The 13,833-nt window shown below is 37.9% G+C and overlaps 5 protein-coding genes across 5 annotated transcripts; 1 reads left to right on the plus strand and 4 right to left on the minus strand.

The window, feature by feature from the left end:
• Positions 1 to 912: 912 nt before the first annotated feature.
• On the plus strand, positions 913 to 3,539 carry LOC110726846. The gene is made up of 7 exons (XM_021906371.1): positions 913 to 927; positions 1,224 to 1,342; positions 1,901 to 2,176; positions 2,337 to 2,853; positions 2,913 to 3,083; positions 3,173 to 3,316; positions 3,423 to 3,539. The coding sequence occupies exons 1-7, from the start codon at positions 913 to 915 to the stop codon at positions 3,537 to 3,539; spliced, it is 1,359 nt and encodes a 452-aa protein (XP_021762063.1).
• A 1,598-nt stretch (positions 3,540 to 5,137) lies between these two features.
• Positions 5,138 to 5,605, minus strand: LOC110726848. Its single transcript, XM_021906372.1, has one exon. The coding sequence runs from the start codon at positions 5,603 to 5,605 to the stop codon at positions 5,138 to 5,140; it is 468 nt and encodes a 155-aa protein (XP_021762064.1).
• Positions 5,606 to 5,697: 92 nt separating this feature from the next.
• On the minus strand, positions 5,698 to 7,970 carry LOC110726849. The gene is made up of 4 exons (XM_021906373.1): positions 7,739 to 7,970; positions 7,617 to 7,642; positions 7,110 to 7,505; positions 5,698 to 5,913 (listed from the first exon to the last, which is right to left on the minus strand). Exons 1-4 carry the CDS (start codon positions 7,968 to 7,970, stop codon positions 5,698 to 5,700), a joined length of 870 nt encoding a protein of 289 aa, XP_021762065.1.
• Positions 7,971 to 8,237: 267 nt separating this feature from the next.
• Positions 8,238 to 8,771, minus strand: LOC110726850. The gene is made up of 2 exons (XM_021906374.1): positions 8,672 to 8,771; positions 8,238 to 8,578 (listed from the first exon to the last, which is right to left on the minus strand). The coding sequence occupies exons 1-2, from the start codon at positions 8,769 to 8,771 to the stop codon at positions 8,238 to 8,240; spliced, it is 441 nt and encodes a 146-aa protein (XP_021762066.1).
• A 1,728-nt stretch (positions 8,772 to 10,499) lies between these two features.
• On the minus strand, positions 10,500 to 11,442 carry LOC110726851 (N66 matrix protein-like). Its single transcript, XM_021906376.1, has 2 exons — positions 11,348 to 11,442; positions 10,500 to 11,025 (listed from the first exon to the last, which is right to left on the minus strand). The coding sequence occupies exons 1-2, from the start codon at positions 11,440 to 11,442 to the stop codon at positions 10,500 to 10,502; spliced, it is 621 nt and encodes a 206-aa protein (XP_021762068.1).
• Between the last annotated feature and the right edge of the window lie 2,391 nt (positions 11,443 to 13,833).

Here is a 13,833-nt window from a genome sequence, read left to right on the forward strand (position 1 = left end):
ATTAAACACATATTACAACTTTAAATCAATTTAATAAAATAAAAAGAAGTAGAGAAAAGGGAAGAAGAAGGGGCAAACTGCAAGGGGAGGCGCGGCTGGCCGATGGCCGGTGAGGGGCGGCGATGCTGGCGGCCAGTGAGGAGGTGGTTCGTGTGGCTGGTGCGGCGGCAGGAGCTTCAAAGGTTTTTTTTTTTTTTTTTTTTTTGCTGTTCGTGAATGCAGGGAGAAGAAGGAGAGTGAAAGCTTTCATTTTTTTTTTACGTGAGAGAGAGGAAAAGTGTGAGGGTTTTATTTGGGTCTTGGGTTTCCTAATTATATTAGGAGTAAAATTTGAGGTTTTGGGCTATTAAGTTAAAATTGTGTGTAAATTAGTCAAAAACATATTAGTTTACTTAAATTTGTTCATAAAAATAATTTATTCAATGAAATTGACATAAAAATATGGAAAAAAATTTATTTACCACCCAAAAATATACCTAATTTCTAACTTACCACCCAAAAAAAAATTTATTTTAAATTACCACGCAATAATTTAATTATTCACTCAGATTACCACCCAATTTGAATTTCTGGTGGAATTCAGTCCATGGGCCCCACTATAGTTAGTTCCCTCCAATTTTTTTTCTTTTTCTTCGACTTCTTTCTATTCCCTATTCAATTCTCCCAACTAACTCTATTTCTTATTCAATTTCAGCCCTTAATTCACAGAAAAATCCCTTTTTCTTCTTATTTCTGAACATTTCATCTCATTTTGGAACCCTATAGGTTTTAAAAATCTAATTGCTCTGCAAAATATTAATTGGAGGGTAGCTGGGTTTACTGGAGAAGCTACGCTGAAGAAAAGTCAGCATCTTTGGGGTTTTTGTTGGGGACCACCTGCTTAGGTCAGCCAGAGGGCAATAGAGTACTGCAATGGGGTCGAAAGAGGTAAGCAATTTTGTTCCTTGTATTTAATTTTGGTAGCTGTTTGTTGTTGATGGTATAATTGCAATTTTTTTGAAAATTAGGGTTCTTTGTGTTAGTTGATTGAATTGTTTATTGTTTAATTGAGGGCAATTATTGTTTAATTATTTATTGTTGGTTTGTTTTATTGTTTATTTACTGATGTGGGTAAGACACAGTGTTTTAGTTGATTTGTTTAATGCTACTATGTGTAATCTGTTTAGTGTCTAGGTTTGTATGCTTTTTTTTTGTTATTAAATATTGCTTTATTAAATGGACAGGTTGCTATTGGTGATGATGTTATTGTAGATCTTAAGGTTAGAATAGGAGGTGTGTTTGTGAACAGGAAAGTAAAGGGGAAAACTTTGTGTGGATATGAGGGTGGGTGGGATTATTGGAGGTACAAGTGTAAAGTGAGTGAGTTGTCTGTCAACTTGCTTATGAAATCTTGTATTTGGGGCTGTGTGAAATTTTATTTGCATGTGCCAACCTTGTGGAACATATGGTATAAGATAAAGGAAAAGAGTTGGACCATTGGCAAAAAGGAAATTTTGGATGATGGTGATGTCAAAGGGTTATTAGAGACAAAGACTAAGGATAACTTTGTTGTTGTCTATTGTACTATCATTGAACCCATAACTATTGAACCCACCCAAAACAGTCAAGTAAAAACTGATAACCCACAGATTTGAGGAGAAACCCTAGGTTAAAGCAGTAGTTGCCTAGTGAATACACTGGTGAGCTAGAAAATAACAAGAAAGAGGGTGATAGGGTTGTAGTGCACACTAAGAAGACCTTAAAAAAAACTATTCTCGGACACTGTGAAAGGGAAGAAGAAGCAGGGTGAAGAGGAAGGTACATCTGGGATTACTAGGGTGAAGGGAAAAGGGAAAGCAAAGGGGAAGAGGAAGAAAAAGCCAAGGACTGAGGATGAGTATGAATCATAATCTGGTTCTAGTTCCTCCAGTTCTGAATTCAGTGACATTGACATAAATTGGGAAGCAGGAGAAGAGGAGGGGGATGAGGAGGATGCTGATACATATGTTAAGAGCATACTTGATGAAGTGAATGCAAGTTTAAAGGGTGTAAGGGAGGAGAGTGAACATGAGCAGTCGTGTATGCTTGAGAGTGAGCTGGTGACCAAGGAGGTAACTCTACAGAGAGAGTTTACATCTGATTCTGAGGATTTGGAAAGCCTTAGAGGTTCTGATGATAAGACAGAAAATTACCCATGGTTTCATGTCTCAACAGATTTCAAAAAACCAATTTAGTTGGTGAAAGGATATAAGTTCCTTAACAATAAGGTGCTCAGGAAGGTTATAAGGGTTCATGCCATTGAAAATAGGTATGAGTTCTGGTATTTGCACAATGTCACCAGCAAACTAACTGTGCAGTGTAGAAGAAGGTGCCAGTGCTTATGGGGATTCTAAAAGGTGTAGGCTTCCTAAGTGCACTTGTGTTGGGGGAAGGAGATGTAAGTTTAGGGTGGTTGCAAGGAGGTCTTTGAATCAAGATTTTTGGCAAATCAAGGGTCTTCATTTGAAGCATAACTGTTTAAGGATCAGAAGCAACCTAAATATCACAGCTGAATTTTTAGCTGAACAGTATATTGAAGACTGGAGGAGTAACCCAAGTTGGAAACTGAAGAGCTTTAGAAGGAGGGTTTTAGGGGATCTTGGTATTGAAATTACATACAGTAAAGCTTGGATGGCTAGAGCAAGGGTTAAACTTCTGATATATGGATCTGCAGCTGAACAATATGCAAGGGTGTGGGACTATGGGAAGGCATTGATGAAATACAACCCAAGCACTGAATGCAATGTTGTAGTTGATGGAATTGATAGGCCTGAGCCCCCATTATTCTTGAGAATGTTTATATGCCTTGCACATCAGCAAAGGGATTTATGTCAGGTTGTAGGCCACTGATTGGGGTTGATGGATGTCACCTAAAAGGTCCATACCCTGGTCAGATATTAGTTGCAGTGGGTAAAGATGGAAACAACAACATCTATCCTATTGCATGGGCCACAGCTGAAATAGAGAACACAGAGACTTGGGTTTGGTTTTTTGAAAGTCTCATGAAATCCCTTAAAGATGAAAATCAAGGATTGGGGTATACTTTTATGTCAAATAGGCAAAAGGTAACCATTTACACTCTTATGTCATCTACTTTAAATTAGTTATTTCAATTCTTGCTTTAAGTGACTGACTATGTTTGGTATATGAATAGGGGTTGCTTGAAGCATTGCAACAAGTTGTGCCATATGCAGACACTAGGTATTGTGTCCGATATATTTGGGCAAACTTCAAGTTGCAGTTTAGTGGAGCTAAATTCAAGGATCTGTTATGGCCAACAGCAAGGGCAACAACACAGGTATCTAACCCTTGTTTTCTAAAACATTAAGCTACTGTAATCTGATATGAATGTCATTGTTCTGATCTGCCTTTTGTTGTGTGTTTGTTAAATAAAACCTATGTAGTGTGACTTTGAAGTAGCAATGGAGTCAATAAATTTTTTGTCTGAAGAAGCTTATAATTATCTTGTTGATATCCCTGCTGATCACTGGTCTAGGCATGCTTTTAGTGCTTTCCCTTAATCAAACATGTTGCTCAACAACATTTGTGAGACTTTTAATGTTGTTATTAAAGAGGCTAGGGATAAACCAATCTTGACTCAGATGGAGTGGCTTAGGAGGTATTTGATGAAATGAAACCTAGATAAGTGGGAAAGCTTTCAGAGAATGGAAGGAAAGGTAACTCCATATGTGAAGAAGACATTTCAAAGAATTAAATCTGCTACAAAGTACTTCATTGTACAATTGTCTAGGGGTGATAGTTATGAGGTTGAGCTTAACTCAGACCTAGTCACAGTTGACCTGAGTAAGCATACATGCAGCTGCTACCACTGGGAACTCACTGGTATCCCTTGTGTCTATGTATATGCTTGCATAATGGACAAAAGGGCAGACCCTGAGGACTATGTGGACAATGCCTACCTTATGTCTACATACATGTTGGCATATAGGCATGAAATTGCAGCAATGCCTGGTCCACACTACTAGGACAAGGTGAAGCTGAGGCAACCACTACCACCAGCCATCAAAGTACAGCCAGGGAGACCCAAGTCAAGGAAGAGGAAGTTGGAGAAAGGTGAAGTGCCAAGCCAGCACAAGAATCAGGAGCAGTAGAGTGTGAAGAGGAAGAGTACTTGCAAGAACTGCAGGCAACTAGGGCACTTTACCAAAACTTGTAAAAATCCATCTGTCACACTAGTAGCTGTGTCTTCTCCTAAGAAAGAAGGTGGAAGGCCACCTTTGAACACAGACTAGGTGAATGACCAAAGAAAGAAAAAACAAGAAAGAGCTTTGAAAAAGGTAAAATATTTTGAGCTTAGTGATCTGTTATGTGTTACTAAACACCCTACTTACTCTTAATTTTGTGTTACAGAGTGTTGCATTGGGTGGAACAGCGGGTCCTAACAACATTGGCAATAAAAGGTTTCCCCAAGAGGAGCATAGGAGAGAACAACAGGGTGTTAGTCAGCAGCAGCAGCAGGGTGGTAGTCAGCGGAACAGTGAGAGTCAGACCCAGCAAAAGACTCAGACTCAGAATCAAAAGAAGACTCACTCTAAGCAGCAGACTAGGGGTTCAGCTACAGAAGTTCCTTCTACTTATACCAGAGAGACAAGATCCAAGTTGAAGCCTATTAGACTTAGGGATTAGCTGATTTATTTTAGTCCAATTGAACTTATGAACTTTTTTTAGTCTGTAATATTTTTAAGAAAGTTAACAGTGTTGGTGAACCTATATTTTTGTCTACATTGTTTGTATTTTGAACTGTGTAAGTGAACAAATATTTTTGCTCTAAAAAACATGTCATTTTGACAACAGCACTTAATTAGTGCCCTTTGTAAAACAAATTTGTGTTTCAATGCCTAATTTGATAATATTGATGATTTTGTGTCTGTCTAAGACATGGTTTAACCAAGCTTTGGGGTTTTTGTTGCCTAATTTGTACATGTTGGTTTTAAAGTGCTCTTTAATTCACTAAACTTCAAGCTTTGTTAAAGCAACACTACTCATTCACATCTTTAAAAAGCAAAAACAGTACACAAATTATGTTGCAAAAAGTTCACTTATTTCATTCATCAACAAAGAGTACAATATTCCAAGCCTTAACATCCCCTCCCACTTATTACAATAATTTCATTACAACAACACCTAGAATAACCAAGAAAACAGAACACAAAACAACAAAATAAACAAGAAGCTTGTTATCTATATTGGCAGAGTTGGTGATCATCATCTTCCTATCCCCATTGAGAGACTTGCATTTTACTTTCAAATTGTCCACCTCATTCAGCATACACCTTCTTTGCCCAGTTAAGTCTTCAACATCCCTTTTCAGAGAGTTCACTTCAGCTTTCATTAACTTCTTGTCAAGCAAAAGTTGATTGATCACATCTCTTTGCCAATCTGTTCCATCTTCAGTGTCAACCCACTCAAAACACTTGCACCCCCTAGTTTCAGTGTTAGGGTCATAGAATTTGCAAGCCAAGAATTTCCTCCCAGGGTTCTCCCTAGTCCAAGATGTTAATTTTGCCAAAGGTAAACCACAATTGCATTTCTTCTTATTTGTGGGAGAAGAGTTATTCCAAGACATCTTCTAACCTACAATTACCATAAAAGATGTTAGTTTATGTAACAAGATCCACCAAACAAGAAATTACACACATCTTAAACAAGAACATCTATTCACTGAGGTGGTTGGCCACCAAAATGAGGATAACCACGGGGCGGCCAAGTCCCATTTTGTTTCATCATGTACTCGATGATATAGTCTGCTAAGAAACCAGGGTCATCTGTGCTCCCAACATGTATGATGTATGTGTCCTGATTAGGTAATCTTCTAATCATCTTGAACACATCACCATCATCCTCTAAGGTCCTAAATTTCCCTTTATAAATGTACTGAAATATTGGGTACAGTAGGTCTATTTATCCGTCTACTGGATCATCCATATCTCAAAGTTGATCTTCAAATGCTATCGCTGTATCTTGCAAGTTACTTTTACCAATCTCATATTCAATGTCAATTTCAACAGTCAAATACTTAAATCTGGGAATCACCGTATTCTCCTCCATTTCTGCCACAACAATTCCAACAATAAATAAACAACACAAGCTCAACACATGTTCAAATCAACCCTAACATGCCCTACAATTTGAAACTACAATTCCAGCTAAAGTAATTCAAATTCAATCACACAATTTAACAGAAACCCCATTGAAATACTACTATATAACCTACTAACCTACATTAATAAATTCATTTGTCTTCAAAGCCCTAATTAATTCCCCCAATTAAAAGCCCTAACAATTTCCCCCAATTTAATTCAGATAAGAACCCTAATTTTTACAGATTAAAAAGGTTACCTAAAGATATTTAATTTTCTTTCGCAAATTAGGGTTGCTAGTGCTATTACAAATCACGTCCAATTTGTGGAATTTCTGAAGAAATTTAACATGGGATGAAAATTTCAGTTAGGGGAAGTGTTTTATAGGAAGAATCGGGGAGGGAAAATGTTAAAAACCAAAAAATAGTCGTTTATAGCCGTTGACTGGGGCCTACGTGACTGAATTCCACCGGAAATTCAAATTGGGTGGTAATTTGAGTGAATAATTAAATTATTGGGTGGTAATTTAAAATAAAAGTTTTTTTGGGTGGTAAGTTAGAAATTAGGTATATTTTTTGGAGGTAAATTAAAAATTTTCCTAAAAATATTTGTAAGAATAATATATAAATAAATTATAATTAAGTTGAAAATATGGGGGAATACAATCTACCCCTCTTAAAAGAAGTTTTTCCCTCGAAACTTTACCCAAAATCGATAGATCCTCAAAAGTATTCAAACTTATGCGTTTTGTATTGATGTGAATTGCTTGCTTCTCAACATGCATACTTAACAAACCGAACTTTGTACTCAATGAACTCATAGTTGGCCAAAGTTTACATACTTTTATTGTATGTAAACGCAATAATAATGCATAATGATAAACAAAAACATGCAAAATCAAGCAATAAATGGTATAATTGAGGTAAAAGCGCGAAATTACATCGCATTCTTCCCCCCTCAAAAGAAAAGAGTTATGCCCTCGTAACTCACCTCGTCAAACAACTCGGGATATTTGTTTTTCATCTCTTCCTCGGCCTCCCAAGTAGCCTCTTCATACTCCAGGTTTGACCAAAGGACTTTCACTATCTTCACATCTTTGGTTCTAGTACTACGCACCTTGTGATCTAATATCTTGACTGGTCTTTCTTCATAAGTTAGAGACTCATCTAGTTGAATAGTCTCCGGCTGCAAAACATGGGTTTCACTAAGCACATACTTTTTCAATTGGGAAATGTGGAAAACATCATGCATTTTCTCGAACTCCATTAGCAAAGCCAATTTGTAAGCCACTTTCCCTACATGTTGGAGAATTTCATACGGACCCACATATTTTTCACTAAGCTTCCCTTTCTTTCCGAATCGCATCACACCTTTTGTTGGAGAAACCTTTAGAAAGACTTTGTCCCCAACACTAAACTCATCATCTCTCCTCTTCAAGTCGGCATAACTCTTTTATCTATCTTGTGCTGCCTTGATACGCGACTGGATTAGTCTCACCTTGCTCACCATATCCTCAATGAAATCTGTACCCAAATTAACCCGTTCACTGTAATCATTCTAGCAAACTAGGCTTCTGCACTTCCTTCCATACAATGCTTCAAATGGTGCCATCTTGATACATGCATTGTAACTGTTATTGTAGGAGAATTCGATCAAAGGTAGGTGATCCTCCCAATTTCCTTGGAAATCTAAAGCACAAGCTCGTAACATATCCTCCATGGTTTGGTTTGTTCTCTCAGTCTGACCATCAGTTGCAGGGTGAAAGGCAGTACTCATCTTCAATGTTGTTCCAAGGTTCTCTTGCACTTTTTGCCAAAACTTTGATAGAAACCTAGAGTCTCTACTTAACATTATGTCCATGGGAACTCCGTGCAACCGAACTACATTCTTCACATAGAAACTTGCTAGCTGCTTCTCTTTCTAGGTCTCTTTAATAGGAATAAACATCGCTGACTTAGTATTCGACCACTTGGATACAAACTCAGCCACTTCTCTCTTCATATTCGGCCACCAATAGAACTCCTTCAAGTCCTTATACAACTTATCACACCCAGGGTGAACTCAATATGGTGTATTATGGCACTCCTCCATGATTTTCCTTTTAATATCCTCACACTTCTATGGTATACACCATCTCTCCTTGTATCTCAAGCTCCTATCCTCATGAATCTTCAATTCAGTCTCCGCACCACTAGTCACACGATCCTTAATCTTTTGAAACGACTCATCCTCCAGTTGCTTTTCTTTAATCTCCTCAAATATGGAAGGTTGGATGGTTAAAGCACTTAGTAATCCCTCTAACTCTCCTTGGTTGATAACCTCAAGGTTCAATCTCCTCATATCTTCACACAACTCATTGGCCACAATCAAAGCATTGACATTATGACTTGACTTCCTGCTAAGGGCATCCGCAACTACATTCGCCTTTCCCTCGTGATACTGGATGTGGAAATGGTAGTCTGTAAGATACTACAACCATCTACGTTACCGCATGTTCAAGTGATCTTGGTTGAAGATGTACTTTAGACTTTTATGGTCCGTAAAGATCTTACAAGAAACATCGTAAAGGTAGTGCCTCCAAATCTTCAAAGCGAACACAACAGCTACAAGCTCCAAGTCATGGGTAGGGTAGTTGACTTCATGTTTCTTCATTTGTCTCGATGCATATGCGATCACCCTTCCATTATGTTGTAGGACAAATCCCAGACCATGCTTTGAGGCATCACTATACACTTCGAATCCTTCTATCCCATCAGGTAATCCCAGACCATGTTGCGGTAGTCAATTGCTCTTTAAGGGTTTGAAAAGCTAATTCACAACTCTCGTTCAACTCAAACTTGGTCTGCTTCTTCATAAGAGTATTCATGGGTCCGGCTATCCTCGAAAAATCCTTAACAAACCTTCTATAATATCCAGCTAACCCCAAGAAACTACGAACATAAGTCAAATTCTTAGGTGTAGTCCACTCACTCACCGCCTTGATCTTTGCAGGATCCATGGATACACCCTCCTTCGAAATGTAATGCCCCAAAAATGCAACTTTCTCCAACCAGAACTCACACTTGGAAAACTAGCATACAACTTGTTCTTTCTAAGAGTTTCAAGGGTAGTTCTCTAGTGGTCAGCATGATCTTCCTCATTCCTCGAATACACCAAAATATCATCAATAAAAACGACTACAAACTTGTCCAAGTACTCATGAAACACTCGGTTCATCAAGTCCATGAATATGGCTGGTGCATTGGTTAACCCAAAAGGCATGACCATAAACTCATAATGTCCATACCTAGTTCTAAAGGCAGTTTTTGGAATTCCTTTATCTACAACCTTCAACTGATGGTAACCCGACCTCAAGTCAATCTTCGAAAACACGCTTGCCCCCTTCAGTTGGTCAAATTAGTCATCTATCCTAGGTATAGGGTACTTATTCTTCACAGTCACATTATCCAACTCTCTATAATCAATACATAGCCTCAAACTTCCATCCTTCTTTTTCACAAATAGCACATGTGCTCCCTATGGTGATGCACTGGGCCTAATGAACCCTTTGTCTAACAACTCCTGCAATTGAGCCTTTAGTTCACTCATCTCAGCTGGTGCCATTCTATACGGTGCTTTTGAGATAGGTGCAACTCCTAGAACTAAGTCAATGATAAACTCAACTTCCCTCTTAGGTGGAATTCCCGAAATCTATTCTGGAAAGACATCTAAAAACTAATTCACAATGGGCACATCCTTCATCCGCCTACTCTCACTCATACTCAAATCTTGAACACAACAAAAGTACAATGGACATCCCTTATTCACTAGCTTGTTCACCTTCATAGCAGAAATAATCTCAAAACCCTTAGGCTTCCCTAACCGTCTATAGGACACTTTCTTACCCAAAGGATCACTCAACTGCACCCTCTGAATCTCACAGTCTATCTTAGCCTTGTATAAACTCGGCCAATCCATCCCCAGAATTACACCTAAGTCCCCTAGGTTAAACTCAATAAGGTCTGATGGAAAGATAGCTTCTCCTATTTTCAAAGGCAAGCCTTTGAATATTTTATTACAATGAACAAGTTTGCCCGTAGGCAGACTGACTGACTCATCAACATGACTCGATTCAGTTAAGTTTAACTTGCGAACAACATAAGTAGAAATGAAAGAATAAGCTGCTCCAGAGTCAAATAGAGTGTTGACAGAGACATATTGGATAGAAAAAGTACCAGAAACTACATCCGAGGACCTCTCAGCTTCTCCCTTGCTCATCACAGACAAGCGCCCGGGAGTGTTGTTTCTTGCCTGATAACCATTATTGTTGTTGCCTGAATTGTTGTTGTTGCCATTGCCAGACCTGTTGTTATTGTTGCTACCATTCCCAAACTTCCCATTCTAACCATTTCCCCTATTCCCCTGGTTATTGAAACTGTTAGGCCTCTGCTGGGTGTTCCCACCATTCCCACCATTTCCACCATTTCCCTGTTGTTTCTGCTTGGTGTACCACTCATACTTCCTGTGTCCCCTTTTGTTGCAGAACCGGCAGGTCACCAAATTCCCATCACAGTCTCTCCTAGTGTGGTTCCTTCTACACCTCTTACAGTGGTAGGTTCTCTCTCCATTGTTACCATTGGAATAACTGCTAACATTCTGGTTACCCCTATCAAACGAGTTCCCATTTCTAGACCTCCTAAAGTTACTCTGGTTCTCAAATTTCCCAAAGTCCTTCCTTTTCTCCCCAGCTTTAGCACTCGCACTAGAAGTCCTAGTATTCAGATGGTACGGATGGGCAGCTCTCTCATAAACCTTGTCAAGGGTTTTAAAAACTTTTTCGGCTAGGTCCTTCTTTAACTCATCAGTCAATCCATGCTCAAACCTCTGAGCCTTCAGCTCTTCAGTTGGTACTACCTCAGGAGCAAACCTAGAAAGGGTCATAAACTTATTATAGTACTCAGAGATTGATTTGTCTCCCAATGCCAGGCTTATAAACTCCTAAGCCTTCTATTTCTTCAGGAATGGGGGGGGTAGAACTTGTCCCTCTAGAAGGTCTTAAACACTCCCCACCCAAAGTTAGGTTTGGCCCTAACGGTCACAGCATTGTCTCTCCACCAGATATCAGCTTTGTCCTTAAGGTATATAGCGGCCTGGTCCACTTTCATACCCTCAGGACAGTTGAGCGCCACAAACAGCTTGTCAAACTCTCGAATCCAGTTTTCTAGGAAAGTAGGGCCAGCTTCTTTAACATTTCAGCTTGGGGTTCGACTTGGTCTCCCCGGTTTTGGATCACATTTTCAGCCAACAAACGAATAGCATCAGCTAAGGCAGCGTTCTCAGCCATTCTAGCTCTACGCCTGAAATAAAATAAATATGCACTCCTTTTAAACGAAACCCAAATACTATTCACACATATTCATTGAATCACAATATTACATTTATCACATAAATTGGTTCAAAAGGGTACCTTGAGATTTCACCCCCTTGTCCCAAGCAAAACCACACAATAAAAGCACGATTCATACGCACGATTAAATGAAGTTAAGAAAATAATTTCCCCATCCCGTGACAATCTTTTTAAGTTTGATCATAGACAAAGAAATTTTCCCCAAGAAGTATATGATCACTAAAATTAAACTTGCTCTTGCTCACAAATAAAAGTAAAATGAAGCTCTTAAAAATAAAATATCAACTTCTTATTATAACTTATATAAAGGTATCAATCCCAAATAAAGACTCTGTAGCACTAGCTACTTATTAAAATTAATCATCCAAATCACACTATAATTAGGTTCTAATAACTAATATCAATGGCAAATGCCTTATTCATGCTAACTCCACCCTAACAAAAATAATTCTCAATATATAACATAGTTGTTCTTATCTTTCTTCTCATTATAATTATTAACATAAAAATCAAGGTCATTTTCGTCATCTGAGTCTTCAATAATTATTGCCTTGTAGAGCGGATTCGGATTTCTAGTAGCTCTCTTCCCAGCATTTGGATCTTCAGGTGGTGGTTGTAACCATTCAAGCTCATCCTCATCTGGAAATTCAATAAGAGTATAATCATGGAACATTCTTTAGTAGGTTTTAATCTTATGCTATTTTTTTTTGCTGTTTTAAACTCATGTAAGTACTGGTAGTCTTCCTCATCTGGATTAGTTGTCGTCATAATCTTTTCAAACCTTTCCAGAGTATCGTCACTTCGAGTATCATTCTCATCCTCAGACACAACAATGTGGTTGTTCCTAATATCATTATTCACGCTTTCAGACGTGATTACTAAGTCGCTCATCTCTTTTCTACGTTAACCCAACGCAACGAACATTCAAAAATCATAACACAAGCACATCATTAAAATAAATTAATTAGAACATAATTATTACATGTTAAATAAAAAAGAAAATAACACTTCATGTGATAATTAAATGCAAAAAAATATGTATGAAATATGCATGCATTCCCTTCTTAAGTCTACCCAAAGCTCACCAAGTAGACAAAATAAACTTCAAAATTGTTTTAAATAAAATGGTTTAAAACATACTTAGTTTCAAATGAATAAAAAAAATTGTCATTTAAATTCAAAATTTAAATCATTGAATAGGCGCCTAAGTCATACTAAGCTAATTGGCTTTAGTGGTAATTAAATCTAACTTAAGCTCCCAGATACTACTTTGTAACACCCCAATAATTCTCTCTTTAAAACCTGTGAGAAATTTGTATATAACCTGAACAATTTCAAGAGAATTACTGGCGTGCTACCTCCATGTGTTCAAACGTTAAGGCTATCTCAGAATTTAGCAGCGGAAAACTAAAACAGTTATGAATATACTTCAAAACAAAAGGATTAAATCAAAATAAGTGTTACAAGTTGGAACCATTAAGGCCCTTATTCAAAACCCAATAAAAGTAGTAAGTGATTAAATCCAGTGTTCGAATAAAATTCATACCCAAAAGAATTAGTGTCAAATAAAATCGAATTAAAATAAATTCAAACTTAAAAAAGAAATAAAATGCAAACAACCAACTCTCTACTCAAGATCCCACAACCCTGATGAATGCTACATGTGAAAGACCCTGTGGTTATTCTGCTCCCCAATATTACAAGTGTAAAAATTGGATCGTCACAGGGTCATTGAAAGGCGAAGGCCATGACCAAAGAAAGACACACAAAAGCACGCAGTCAACAAAGCTGAGTACATACAAGCTGCGAAATAAATTAAGAAAATACCTAACATGCTACTAATAATCAAGCACAAGCATCATTAAGTACAGACTCAACTCGTGACTCAATTATCAAATTTATTAAGACCTCACTAATTGATATTAAATGACTCACTTATTTTAGTTCATTGGATTTAGCAATAGACAAGGTTGTCCAACCCATGTCCCATTTGGAACATCAATAAAAGAAAAACCCCATGCCTCTTTTCGGAAACATCAATAAACATCCAACGACCACGGGCGCGACTCCATGACCGTAGTTAGTATGAGATCTCACCTAACTCCTAGTTTTAGAAAAATAATATTTGAAATAGGAGACTCGTAGATCAGATGGCCTCGATAAAAGTACACGGCTAATACCCCATGTACCCCAACCCCTGATTGTCATTATTCCAGATGTGCATCATTCAAGAGTTTTATTGCTCATCCATCTTGCACTTTACGTAATTTACAGGTTTAGACTTGGTGACGACTCATATACATTACAATACAAACATTCAAAACACAA

This window comes from Chenopodium quinoa, unplaced genomic scaffold (assembly GCF_001683475.1).
Source record: "Chenopodium quinoa cultivar QQ74 unplaced genomic scaffold, ASM168347v1, whole genome shotgun sequence".
NCBI lineage: Eukaryota > Viridiplantae > Streptophyta > Magnoliopsida > Caryophyllales > Amaranthaceae > Chenopodium > Chenopodium quinoa.

Excerpts from the sequence above, each read along its gene's own strand:
- LOC110726846 (XM_021906371.1), top strand. Across the intron at positions 2,854-2,912 it reads AGCAAAGGGATTTATGTCAG|ATATTAGTTGCAGTGGGTAA; the intron begins GTTGTAGGCCAC and ends TACCCTGGTCAG. Across the intron at positions 3,084-3,172 it reads TTATGTCAAATAGGCAAAAG|GGGTTGCTTGAAGCATTGCA; the intron begins GTAACCATTTAC and ends GTATATGAATAG.
- LOC110726848 (XM_021906372.1), bottom strand. The coding sequence starts at position 5,605 with ATGTCTTGGAATAACTCTTCTCCCACAAATAAGAAGAAATGCAATTGT.
- LOC110726849 (XM_021906373.1), bottom strand. The coding sequence starts at position 7,970 with ATGTTAAGTAGAGACTCTAGGTTTCTATCAAAGTTTTGGCAAAAAGTG. Across the intron at positions 7,643-7,738 it reads CAATAACAGTTACAATGCAT|ATTTCATTGAGGATATGGTG; the intron begins GTATCAAGATGG and ends ATTTGGGTACAG. Across the intron at positions 7,506-7,616 it reads TTGAGGATATGGTGAGCAAG|GTTTCTCCAACAAAAGGTGT; the intron begins GTGAGACTAATC and ends GTCTTTCTAAAG.
- LOC110726850 (XM_021906374.1), bottom strand. The coding sequence starts at position 8,771 with ATGAAGAAACATGAAGTCAACTACCCTACCCATGACTTGGAGCTTGTA. Across the intron at positions 8,579-8,671 it reads CTACCTTTACGATGTTTCTT|ACTACCATTTCCACATCCAG; the intron begins GTAAGATCTTTA and ends AGTATCTTACAG.
- LOC110726851 (XM_021906376.1), bottom strand. The coding sequence starts at position 11,442 with ATGGCTGAGAACGCTGCCTTAGCTGATGCTATTCGTTTGTTGGCTGAA. Across the intron at positions 11,026-11,347 it reads GTCGAACCCCAAGCTGAAAT|GTTTGCTCCTGAGGTAGTAC; the intron begins GTTAAAGAAGCT and ends GACCCTTTCTAG.